The 13,636-nt window shown below is 41.3% G+C and overlaps 1 protein-coding gene across 1 annotated transcript; it reads right to left on the bottom strand.

Annotated features, from left to right (window-relative positions):
* Window positions 1-10,123: 10,123 nt before the first annotated feature.
* On the bottom strand, window positions 10,124-11,818 carry LOC119784576. The gene is made up of 2 exons (XM_038286678.1): window positions 10,395-11,818; window positions 10,124-10,250 (listed from the first exon to the last, which is right to left on the bottom strand). The coding sequence occupies exon 1, from the start codon at window positions 11,641-11,643 to the stop codon at window positions 10,663-10,665; it is 981 nt and encodes a 326-aa protein (XP_038142606.1). The 5' UTR covers window positions 11,644-11,818; the 3' UTR covers window positions 10,124-10,250; window positions 10,395-10,662.
* Window positions 11,819-13,636: the final 1,818 nt, after the last annotated feature.

Genomic DNA, 13,636 nt, shown 5'->3' with positions numbered 1-13,636 from the left:
TAGAAGCTCAGTTGAACCTTCCAGAGAGAGAAGGACCGAACAAATCCAGTTTTCAGGATTACTTCCTGCCGAGAGGCAAAGACAAAAACAAAGTTAAGATTCAGGTTGACAAAAACTCAGTTTGACTCAGAAAAACTTAGCTTGACTAGATAATCCAAAACTGGCAAACAAAAACTCAGGTTAGAGTGCCCAGTATTAGCAAAACAAAGACTCAGGTTAGACTCTGCTAAACTGAGCATGGCTAGAGTACCCTGAATTGGCAAACACTCTGGCGCCAAGGAAGTGGCAGTCAGCAGCTTAAGAGCACTCCACAGGTAATGAAGCAATGAGCTGCAGGTGTGCAGGGAGACCCAAGGAGGACGGGGCACCACCTGGTGGAGGAAGAAAGGAAACACAAAAAACAGACCACACAAACTGGATTCCTGACAGTTGTTACAGAGGCCTGTTTCCCAAAGCAGGCTTAACAAACTCAGACTCAAATCCTCAACAGAAACAGAGGTTGGGTTTTTTTTCTTTGAAAACAGAAAACTAGGAGATTTCCTGATTTCAGGTTTAGAAAAAGTTTTCAGGAAACCTGCTTTATGAAACAGGCATCTGGTAATGAGTTGAAAGCACAAACAATTAGGTGCCATAAAGATAACCCAACTACAATACATATAATGCATAATGGGAATTTTATAAGCCAGTGTTTGTGTAAATAATATAACCCAGCATTTTAGAGTTTGGCTTTCATTAGAGCTTCTTATTTGGGTATAAATACAGCTCGCTGAGAAACATAGGCCTAATCCCAAACCACCCATCAATCAAGTGTCACACCCAATGAAGTCACACTCTCAGCTTAGAAGGGCACCTTGATGGAATGTGAAGAGGGTATAAATGAGAATGTGCGGCCCTCTTCCCTCATACGAAAAAAAAAAGCAGTTGGTGATATGGCAACACATTACCTCACCATGTGGATGACTATAATTCTGTGGTGCGGGTTGACATGAAATCAAACTTTCTTAAAAATAATTTTATACAGTGAAATATATTTCACAGAGAAACTAACCTTTTGGAAATAATGACATATTTTTTGTTCTTTTTCCTAAATTGTGATTTTCTGCCCATGTTATGAAGATGCAGCAAACCATCTGAACTTACATTTGAATACATGCGTTTCCTCCACCATTAGTTCAGCATTACATCTGCTGCTAAATTCCAGCCAGTCAGCTCTGATGCAGACTCACTATTTAACAGCAGAGTGGTCCACTCTCCCTTCCCACTAAGTAGTTTGGGACAACTCTTAAGTTGTTAGACCCTCAGCAGAAACTCACAAAAAGAGGGTTGGTGCTTAGGGCTAATGTTTAAGGACCGGTTTGGGATTGGGCCATAAGTTATTCATTGTTGAGTCAGGGCCTTGAAGCAAGTTGCCCTAGATGATAATGCTGGCCAAGTGCCACAAAACCTCTCTGAACTTCTGGTGTTGATAGGATTGGGGTGGGATCTATCTGTTAAGGCTGTAAGGCAAAACAGATCTATCTGCAATGCCTCAGACAGCTAAATATGAAGATGGGATGGGAAAAAAAACTTAATTTTCAGACCACAGGTGAAATTGATACTGTCAGGACATTCCAAAGATGGATGCCTACAAAACAATCCTTTCAATAAACTAAATATCCCAGTCCTGTGGTTGAAACCAAACAGTCTGCTTCCTTTGCAACTAATGACCCCAGCAGACTGTAACAGAGACAAGTTGCATGCAGCTTTCTTTCTCTGAGTTTACAGAAAAGACTGGACCCAGATATCAGGAAGAGGCTAAGTAAAATCAACCTTCTCTTTCAAAATAGTTTCAGAGCCGAGGCCTGACATAGAGGCCACCTATGCTGGAGAGTTTTTCCCTGGTAAAATATCAAGCCATCCTTTAAGCCATGCTGCCAACCACCAATCTAGAAAATAATAGCACCAGATCCGGCCAATTTATGGAAAGCTAAACAACTTGTGAATTGTTCTTTTTGTCATGTTTTGTTTTTATTCTGTCTAAAAGCTTAACTAAAACCATGCTGGAAAATACAGATTATTATTAGTTTCAGCAAGATGCTGACATGTTTTGAGTGTTCTTTTAAGTAATAGCAAACTTTATTCTAATAAGGGTTGACTTGGATATGACATTAAAGTTTTCTGATCCAATAATGACACTTAATTGCTAAATATGATGAAAATTTCACCAAATAATGCTTTATCTACCTCCTGGATTGGCATTGTAAGTTGGTCTCAATACATTTCTTTTATTCTAAATTAGCTTTTGTCATGGATGCTGCCTGGCTGTTTCATTTTTGGAGGCTCCCTGTCTGTGTGTCTCTCCCTGCTCTCTTCTAATCTGCTAATTAGAGTAAGCAGATACACCTGCCACTTTCCCAATCAAGCTCATTCCTCCCAGCTTTTACTCAGCCTATTTATACCTGCCTCTTTCAGCTAATCTCACCAGAAAGCCTCTATCTATAGCTCATTTGAGAATCTGTAGAGTTAGTGTCCACTACCAGACTTGCCGTGTTCCTGTGCTCAGTTTGCCTCGGTTCTCATAGGCCTCTGTCTCTGGTCATGTTGTGGACTGTTTCTATTGGTCACCTGTTTGTTCTACCTGCATCCTTTCTACACAACCTGGCTCCACTCTGTTTGGTCATCTTCTGTCTTCTCTGATCTGCAATCAGGCAGTTTAGCCAGTTGTTGATGGGTTCTTCTTCATCTGCTTCCTCAAGCCTGCTACCTGTCTGGCTGCCCATAATACAAGCTGTTTCATTAAACCTTTTAAATGCAGTCTGCGTATTGGCTGTATCAGCTCTTAAATGTTCTCATTACAGTTCTAAAGCAAGACAGATTGTTCCAAATTAAGATACATTTTTGTTCTTAAATATACAATTAATTTAAAATGTGACATTGTTGCATTAGCCTATTGGTATTGTTTTTTTGTTTGTTTTTTTTTTACAATTTTTATTTGAACTTTCCCCCTCTGTATATAGAATGGTCAATTTAATTGAGTTTTACTGGCTTTTTAATTCAAATGTGATTAACCAGAAGTTCACTTATTTTTTCCAATACAGTAAGCTAGTTGTGAATTCATTACATATATGTTGCGATTTTGCAGATTGACAATGACTGTGCTTTAATTCACTTTTTCATTGCTGTCATAACAATTCAGTGAATTGGGCTTTTGTTTATGGGACAAAATATAACGAAGCAAAATTGATTTGCTTAAATATTAAATGACCTAAATGCTTTTAATTGCATAGTTTCAAGTTTCCCTCCGCTTATCCTCTATGTTTCAGCAAGGCTAAAATAGCTTACTTTTTCTAGTTCTAACCACACCCCAGTTAAAATCTCACCGCTCTTCACCACTCTTAAGCCGGGAATACACTGTACAAATTTTTTCATTCACTGCAAGCAGCTACAGCTCACGCTGTACGACCAAACCGCAGGGTTTAAAAGTTCACAGCTCACGATGCATGTTCTCACATTGTGCAACAATGCTCTAAAGTGATCTACCTGCTCTTACTGAACGTCTAAAAACTATGCCGGACCCAGCTCCGCATCTATCCAGAAGCCAAATTAGTAGAAGAGGAATATAATAGCTCACTAGAGTGAAATGTGCTGCTATGGCAATTTTTGCAATTTTGTGCTGAAAGCCCTAAAAAGAAAAGGCAACAACTATTTGGACAAAGACATGGCTGAGCATATGTGGCTACTACGGTCTGTCAATTTTACAGAAAGAAATCCATTTCCCTTGCACCCCCACCATGCTTCTGTGTTTTCATCTGAGAGGAAGAAGAATAAGAATCCTTGTTGCCCACTGAGTGATTTGCCCACGACGGCCGAGTGAATATTAAGCGTGTGATTTTCTCCCGACCTTATGATTCCTGATCGGAAGGCTGATCGCCCCTCATTACCCCCTGATACACTACACAACGCACAATCAGGCTGAAAGTCGGCTAGATCGAAAAATTCACGCACAACGGGAAAATCGGCCCAAAAAGGGCAACAAATCCTACAGTTTATGCTTGGCTTTAGCCCTTTAGTTTCTCTTGACATTTATTCCTTTCAAATACCTAACCACCTCAATGACACTGTATTGCAGTTTACACTCGGCACTTTAAAATGTTGCACTACTAGATATATCTTCCCACGCTGCTACATTACTTATACTTCATCCATTCTGTACATTCCTATTAATATACATTTTATTCTCTACTTCTTGTTTTTATATATCTGTAAATATTTTTTTCTATTTATATAATTTGATCTTGTAGCTAGTTTTTATAATTTATTTTTTATATTCGGATGTAACTGGGGCCGTGACTCTCAATTTCGTTCTACCTCATGTAACACGTGATGTGAATGACAATAAAGTCTCTTGAATCTTGAATCTTGAAACCTTAAAAGTTTGATCTTCCTTCCTGTTCCCAGCTCCTTTCAAATCACCTTTCATGGGGACAACAGTAAGAATCCAGGACAGAAAATGAACTCTGTGCTGATCCTTTCATATGTCATTATGAAACTGAGATATATGCTATGCAAATTATGCTGATCAGATTGGAATTAGATTGCAACTAAATCAAAACTAAAGTTACTAGAATGTAGTGAATGGATGAGCTTTCTGTTACAAAACCCCAAACATTTAAAGGTGTGAATATTAGCACACAGAACGTGAGAGAAAATTATGCGTTTTTGTTTAACTCCCTGAAGTGCTCCGTACTGCTATATGTGCCTATGTGTCATGCAAAGGTTTACAGGAACTCCTTGTGACAAATAAGTCACAACGGTCAAAAGGTCCCTAGGCTAAATGAATGTGCACTAGGAAACATACTGCTTCCTCTTACATGTCCTTACCAGTTTGAGGCATTTCAATTGAGTTATTGCCTGGTGAAAGGGCTCTGTTTTAAGATGTGTGGACATGTCTTTCTGAACATCAGCACAGAGTCCTGCAGACTGGAGTTGGAATCTGCAGATAGGTTTGCACAAAGAAAATGTTTTAATTCAAAAACCTTAAATCATTAAGGGAACCTCCTATCCTGGAAAGTGTCCTTACTGTTGTCCCTTTGAGGCATACGTATTGAAACAATCATGTGCACGTTTGTGGTGTCTCACCAGACTGCTCAACAAGATAATACCTCTTGCCAGAAACAAGTACACAAAACTGTTTTTACACCGAGCTGACTCCTAAGGCGAGAGCTGGTATCAACATATTGCAGGTCGCAAAGACCTGTAGCATCTCAGCCACTCTCTCGCTCACTGAATGGTTTACTGTGGGAGAATTAATTATTTTCTTTTTTTTTTTGTTAATCTAGAAGGCAAACTCCTCCTATGACACCAAAGTCAAATGAAAAATGAAGGTATTTGTCATGAGAAATTTAAGGCAAACATGCCAACAGACTTTGTGTGGCTCATGTAGGCACACAGTCAGCTCAACTATTTGGCGGCCTTTACACTTTTTTTTTTTTACCAATAAGTGGTTGGTCCAAGAGGAAGGTATAATCAACGTCTTTCTGCAACAGTGCTCCTAGAAAAGCTTCCATGCTAGAAAATGATTGAGTTCTTTTCTGTAGTTCTTTCATAATGTATTCAGCACTTTCTCTCCACTTGAGCTCCAAGGAATTGCAAGTTAAAAATTGACAGGATATATTGTGGTTATTTTCTTCCAATCAAGAGTAATCAGGTTATAGCCAATGGTTGGATAGAATACACATCAATAAAATCCCATGGACATAGTAAAGCTTATTTTTAGGTCTTTTGGAATAAGTAAAGTTAATTTTCATGCAGTATTGAATAGTTAATCCATTTGATTCTCCACATGAATTCTTAAGATAATCTGTTTTTATAGCCTACAGTAGTTGTAGTCTAGTTGTTTATTTGTGCACATTTGACCAATTATTTGTAAACCATCATATTTATTTAGAAATTGTGTATTTTTGTATGTACTTCTCTGTTTTTTTTTTATTGAAAAGCATGAACATATTTCTTTGCTTCTCTTCATTGGCTTGCTGTTAAATCCAGAGTAGAATTTAAAATCCTTCTCCTCACATATAAATCCTTAAATGGCCAAGCTCTATCTTACATCAAAAATCTGGTTGTACCCTATGTTTAATTCACAACACGTCTTCTCAAGGCACTATACCGGTCACCAGATCATACAGTCAAATTGATTCAAAGTTTTCTATCTAAGAAAACCAGTTGATTGCATCAACTCATTGGCTCGGATGCAAACCCTCACACTAAGCATGCTTGTAGCGACAGTTGAGAGGAAAAACTCCCTTTTAACAGGAAGAAACCTCCAGCAGAACCAGGCTCAGTGTGAGTGGCCATCTGCCGAGGCCTATTGAGGTTCAAGGAGACAGAAGCAGAGATACAAAAAGCAGCTGTAAAAGGTGGCACGGTCCAGAAACCACAGAGCAGACAAGCTCCAAGCCAGCTTCCATGTTCCTAACAGAGCACTTAACTCTCAGTCTACAGGTTTACTAGTGGTTCCTAGAATTTCTAAAAGTAGAATGTGAGGCAGATCTTTTAGTTATGTTGTGCAAATTTACCAGAAGTTTATGGATTTAAATAATTAGAACTGGATGTTATAGTAATTAATAGGTCATTCAAATTAAGGTTAAAACTAATAAATTATTATCAGTTAAGTGATTATAACTTTCATTTGCTTACTGACCAGGGTTCTTAGTCTGTTACATAAATGGTTGGACTCCTGAACCGTTTAAATCCAGTTGCCTTGACCAATTTTGTTGGGATCTGGAGGTTTGTCCACTTTCTCCACCAGAGGGCGCACCAGATCTCCTGGAGCATGAGCCGACCGCACCACCTGTCTCTCATCTGCTCATCAGGAGATCCGTACTTAAGGAGGCGGAGGGCTTCATTTTAGTGCCAGAGTGTTTGACCTGATCCCGTTTTTCTCCTCTCTGCCTCCCAGGTTGATCCTGCCTGAATACCTGAAACTCTGGAGAGTTTCTCTGCAGGTGATCTGTCTGCTCGTTCTCAGTAGGACTCTGGAGAGCAGCCTCAGTCAAGTATCTGCCTGCCCGCTCTCAGAAGATTACTGGAAGGAAAACTCATCTGTGATCTGCCTGCACTCCTTTAGCTCTGCCTCCGCCTCTGCCCTCAGCCTGCCGACAACCTCTGGACCCTCAAGGTTCCCCCCCTCTGCAGCTCAGCTCCATTTCCGAACAGGTACAGACCTGAACGCTCACAACCTGCAAAAGACCTGGACCTCCACTAATCTCTCTGTCCTCCTCAGCAGTGAACCCACTCGTGACCAGTCAAGCCCCCTCTTGGATCTGAACATACTTTGTACATTTATTATTAATAAATCTTTCAACTTTTTCATCTGCCTCAGAGTGTTCTGCATGTGGGTTAGACACATTAATCCGAGTAGTATACTAAGTATACTTTAGAATAGCAGCAGATGAATGTAAATAAACTCTGATGCAGAGATGTTAAATGCAGTCAAAACAGGTGAAAAATGGAAAATGACTCAGAAATTAAACTTTAAACTGTGATGAGGCTGAAAGAGAATGGGTTAAGCAAAGGAAAGGTTAAAGTCCACACCGTGGCCTGTACAATGTGGTCGGCATGAGGTAAATGGAAGCTGTTGAAAGCCAGCCAGTCCCCTGTAGCAATGTCTTCAGACCCATGTGGTTAGTTCAGTTTATGCAGTGAGCATTAGCATTCAGTTAAAACTCTTAAAGCCATCAGCAGTTGACTCAGAAAGCTTATTTCAATAAAACACAACTATCTATTCTACCTAGTTCACCCAAGCACAGCACTTACTGTAATAAGCATCAGATGGAAAGGGAGAGATGGATGTTACAGTTTTGGCTCGGTGGAGTGGATGGGCCTTTCACCTTAGTTTTCTGGAGTCCCGTCTTTACTCCAGTCTGTTCACCCAAAAGCAGCTCTCAAAGAGATTTGGATTAATCCAATGCAATAGGACGAGGCAACTTTGCAGGGGGGATAATTTTATAACTCATGGTGGCCCAGGACATCTCCCTTTAGCTACGGTGGTTAGCTGGCAGGCGCGGCCATCATGTAGCAGGTCCATGGGTGCACCTCTGCGGTAGGACTAGTATTCTTTTTTTAAAAGCTCTGCAGCAAACTGCAATTGGGCCCCGCTGTTGCTCCCCTGGGAGTTAGATTTAGGTTACCAGAGCTGGGTTAGCTCTCTCTCTGCTGCAGCAGGTAGGTTCAGGAAACACTGCATTCAAATTGGTTGAAACAGCTACTAAGACCAGCTTTTTCCTATTCCAGCAAGCAGAGACCTCTGCAGAGGGATTTAGTTGGTACTTACCATACATAGCCTGAATATCCAGTTGGAGCTAGTTAGTTGATATCAAAGCAGTTTCATTGGTTATAATAGCCAAGTCAAAGTCAATGCCTAAATCTAACTCAGATTCTATGACCAGAAATAAAAAATAATGTTCTCCATCCAATATGACAGATTTTTAATCTGCAGATGTTTAAAGATTTGTAGGTTGACCTGCAGTCAGAAGACGTTCATCATAGTTCTAAATTAGAGGGGCCAAACACAAAGAAAACACCTCTGTGCTCTACTTTATGTTGGTCCATTATATATAATCTGAATAGAAGCTGCTGAAAGTTATGGTTGTTATGTTTGTGATAGCATGAATACTTCTGTGCTGTTGAATGCCGGTTAAACTTTTCAACTTTACAGAATTTCCTTTTATTTATTTTCATTTCTACCTACAGTAAAACTGTTGGATAATATCTCACAGGACCTCATCAAGCTCAACCTCTTTCAATTGACTACAAAGCCTTTTACACATGCACTCACAAGAAATTACCTTGGTGAAGCCCCTATTCGTCTTTTCAACTTCTCTACATCCTCACCTTCATCTCCTGTGTGCACGTGATCACCATTGACATTTTAAATCCCCTCTGCTTTATGTTTCCTCCTCTGCCTTTTTTGTTTTATCTGATAAATCAGCCCTCTTTTCAGTCCTTATAATTTTGTTGTCACTGCTTTTTCTTATCTTTGTTTTCACTCTGATCGATTTGCCTCTCTTGATTCTTTCATCATTTACAAAACCGCTCTGCAAAAAGTGTCCAATAAAAATCCCCATTCATCTGTCCATTTATTTATCTTGCATCCATTCACACCCCCTCATTGTTTCAGTCAAACATTTCGCTGGCCGAATGAATGCAGGTGCTTTCCATTATGCCTGACTGCACAGACGTCCACATCCAGTGGGAGCACACATTCAACCTCAAACCTTGATCAGATGGAAACCACAGGAAGAGAGATGGGTCAGAGATAAGCTCGCAGCATGGAGCCCAGCATGTTGGTGCATGTGTCGGTCCTGCAGTGGTTCGGTGTTGCCTGGTACCAGCAGGATTGAAGCTTTGATGTTCTGACTTCAGCACCTCAGACTCAGGTCCAGTCATATCAACTCCATTAAACATTAGTCAGAAGCTTGAATCATGCAGCATTTTAGTAGAGCAGCCTAAGATGTTAAAATTCAAACCGTTTGTGGCTCACGATAAGAGAACCAGATGGAATTTTTGGCCTGTGTCATGGTTTTGCACTTCTCGGTTCTGTTTAAGTTTTCTTTTTGCGCTTTCATTGGTTTCATTTCCATTTTGTGTTGTTTTCTGGTTGTAATTGAGTTCTTATGCATTTCTTGTTTACCCTCTGTTGCCCTCTTATGTCAGGTACCTTCCCCCAGCTCCTTTCTAGATCCTTCTGTCCACACCTTCTTCATATCAGTTGATTACCTCAGTCTTTGTTCTGTTTGGCATATATAATCATCCTCTTCAGTTGTTGTTTGCTGGTTTCATTTTGCGTCTTTGTTTCACATGTATGGTTTCCCCTGATGTCTCTTGTGTTTTGTTTTCCTGTAATTGTCCATGGATTTTTACTTTTGCTGCCTTCTTCATTTCATTACTCAATCAATCAATCAATCAATCAATCAATCAATCAATTTCTTTATTGTCACAACATCCACTAAACTTGACAGCCTGTGGATGACAGCCAGACCCGGTAACAACCAATGTTTGGCTTAACCAACCAATTTAATTGGTAGTGTTTTTACCCAATCAATGTTGGTAAAAGGGCAAACCAATATAAATTGGTCACTATCCTGGCCTCGCTAAGCACTGTGGCCTTCAGCAGTAACTCAGCTATACAGGTAGCTAAACACTTTCCCATTCGTCCACCAAGAAGCACTGCATTAGGTTCTTTAGCAGGGTTTAATGAGAATCGTGTAAAACTGTAACACACAAAGATACAGAAAATGAATGCCAGCTAAGCTAACATTGGGCTAATACAAGTAAAAATGTCTATCTTCACATAAAACATGTCAACAGGTTATGAATTATGATTAATATGACAGGCAAATTAGAACAGTACTTACAGACGATGCCGTTTTGCACTTAGATTAAAGAAAACACAACAAAAACTGCTTCTTTCAGAGCAAATGGATGAACAGGCTTTCTTCCTTTCTGGTAAACAAGTTGTAGTAATAAAAGTGACCACAAGATGGCGTTTGTGAACTAGCAATACACACAATTATAACATTTGCCACTAGGTGGCCTCAGTAAATGAACTAAACATTGAATAACATTAAGTTAAACAAGTTCCATTACACTCCCCGCCTGGCGTCTTTAAGAGATGCCACTAAATCAAATGTCCACATTACTAGGCGTCACTAGAAGAATCAGTTCCGAGATTGGTCGGCTGAATGTCTTTACATGCTGATGTCTTGCAACTTTTACATCCACTTTTCGCACAAGCCCGTCCCTGCTGGGGTATGCCTTCTCAACAAGTCCCATGGGCCACTCGTTGCGCTTTGCAGTGGAGTCCTTCAGGAGGACAACATCTCCTTCCTTGAGATTTGTTTTCTTTACAAGCCACTTTTGACGACCTTGAAGGGTGCAGAGATATTCTTTCCGCCATCTTGTCCAAAAGTTGTTGGCTAGTATTTGAACTCTCTTCCATTGGCTCTTGAAGACGTCCTTCTCGGTCAGGTTGTTTGGAACTGTAGGGGGAGCTCCTGTTTTCTGAGTAAGAAGCATAGCTGGAGTTAAGACCAGTGGAGCTTCAGGGTCTGTCGAAATCGGCACAAGGGGTCTGGCATTAACAATAGCTGTGACCTCTGCCATGAAGGTCACCAAGACTTCGTGGGTGAGCTGAGGTCGCTTCACATCTAGGAGTAGAGCATCTAGAATGCGGCGAGAAACCCCAATCATTCTTTCCCAAGTCCCACCCATGTGGGACGCATGGGGCGGGTTGAACTCCCAGGTGCACCTCTGTTCTGTCAGATAGTCTTTGATTGTGTTATTGGCATCCTGTGGTGATAGTTTCAGCTCATTACAGGCGCCAATAAAGTTGGTCCCTCTGTCGGACCTGAGTTGCTTGGCTGGTCCACGGAGTGAAAAGAATCTCCGGAGAGCATTGATGAAGCTTGAGGCAGTCATTGTTTCCACAACCTCAATGTGGATGGCCCTGGTAGACATGCATGTGAACAACACTGCCCACCTCTTGTTGTTCACTTGACCTCCTCTTGTGCGTTTTGTCACAATCTCCCATGGGCCAAAAACATCCAGGCCCACATATGAGAATGGTGGGTCCGCTTTGAGCCTTTCTTCAGGTAGATCAGACATGAGCTGTTGTTCTGACAGTCCACGTAGCTTTCTGCAAAACACACACTTGTGAATGATGGTGCTTATGAGTCGCTTACCTCCAACCAACCACAGTCCACTGGTGCGAATGGCTCCTTCTGTTAGATGCCTTCCCTGGTGTTTCACTCTGTCGTGATGATGACGCACTAGCAGAGTTGCAATGTCGTGTTTGTTGGGTATTATGACTGGGTTTGCCTCGTTTCTTTGTAACATACAATGCTGCAAACGTCCTCCAACTCTCAGGAGCCCCTCATTATCGATGAATGGATTGAGTCTGAGAATAGAGCTGTTCTTTGGTAGACTTTGGTCTTTTTTGATTGCAGAGATTTCCTGTGAGAAGCACTCTTGTTGCACTGTGTGAATGATCAGTCGCTCCGCTTTATCCCTTTCTGAAGATGAGATGTTGTTGCAGTAATGCCAACCTCGACAGCTGTCACTGTTTTTGCTTGAGAAGCTTTGAGCGATGTGAGTGAGTCTGGCAACCGATTTCAAGAGACATTTCCAGTTGGAAAAATGTTCAAAGCGACTTGAAAATCGTTTGTGAGTTGAAGACTCTGTTACCACATTGGTGGCGTTCACCCTGACCTCTGTGTCATCATCTGGATTGATTAGCAAGTATTGTTCGTCTGAATCAATCTTTGTCGAGTCCATGTCTGTGAGGAATCTTGGTCCAGTTAACCAGAGGGTGTTGACAAGCTCTTCTGCTGCGACTGATCTCGAGCCACAATCCGCTGGATTGAGTTCGGTGGGCACAAATCTCCACTGATTAGGCTGAGACACTTGTCTGATGCGCTGCACTCTGTTACTGACAAAGACGTAAAACCTTCTTCTCTCATTGTGAATGTAGCCTAAAACTACCTTGCTATCTGAGAAGTACCTGACAGCATCCAGTTTTACATCTACCTCATGCATAATAGTTTCCGCAACTTCTACAGCTAGGACAGCTGCACAAAGCTCTAATCTTGGGACTGTTAGCTCAGGCTGGGGGGCGAGTTTTGATTTGCCAAAAATGAACCCCACTTCATGATGGCCGTCATCATGGGTGATTCTCAAATATGCGACAGCTGAGATAGCCTGTACTGACGCATCAGAAAAAACACAAAGCTCAATTGTCTTGGCTTGACTCACTGGAAATGTGACGTATGTTCTTGGAATATGAAGGTTTTTCAAAACTGAGAGGGACTCTTGCCAGCGTCTCCACTCTTCGTATTTACTTTGAGGCAGAGGAGCATCCCACGTAATATCCTCTTTAGTAATGTCTCTGAGAATCATTCTTCCTCTGATTGTGATAGGTGCTAGAAAGCCCAATGGGTCGAATAGGCTATTTACCGTAGACAGCACACCGCGCCTGGTGAATGGTTTCTGGTTCTCTGGAACCTTGAATGTAAAAGTGTCTGTCATGAGGTTCCAGATAACCCCCAGGCTGCGCTGTATGGGGAGATCATCTGTGAACAGGTCCAGATCTTTTATATCCTTGGCTCTGTCTTCAGCTGGGAAGTGGTTGATAACTTTGACACTGTTTGATGCTACCTTGTGTAGTCGCAGGTTGGAAACGGATAACATTTCTTGAAGCTGCTCTACTGTCTTTATGGCCTCAGCTTCTAATGTGAAAGACAGCAGTGCGTCATCCATGTAAAAATGTTTCTCCACTAACTCTGTTGTTTTGCTGCCATAGACTTGCTCCATTTCCTTTGCTGCCCTCCGTAGGCCATAAATGGCAATTGCAGGTGATGGACTGTTCCCAAATATGTGAACTCTCATTCGGTACTCAACCACTTCGTTTCCTGGCTGATTGTCGCGGTACCACAAAAACCTGAGCATGTCTCTGCACTCTTCTTGAACAACAAAACAGTGGAACATCTGCTCTATATCTGCTAAAACTCCGATTGGACCCATTCTGAATCTCATCAGAACTCCAAGTAGACTGTTATTTAGGTCTGGACCCTGCAGCAAAACATCATTCAGTGAGACGCCG

Source organism: Cyprinodon tularosa, unplaced genomic scaffold (assembly GCF_016077235.1).
Source record: "Cyprinodon tularosa strain WSP-4 unplaced genomic scaffold, ASM1607723v1 ctg229, whole genome shotgun sequence".
NCBI lineage: Eukaryota > Metazoa > Chordata > Actinopteri > Cyprinodontiformes > Cyprinodontidae > Cyprinodon > Cyprinodon tularosa.
Note: the sequence above shows the minus strand (reverse complement) of the source record. Positions and strands in the feature narration are given on the sequence as shown.

Coding starts and splice junctions, on each gene's coding strand:
- LOC119784576 (XM_038286678.1), bottom strand. CDS start 11,643: ATGTCTGATCTACCTGAAGAAAGGCTCAAAGCGGACCCACCATTCTCA.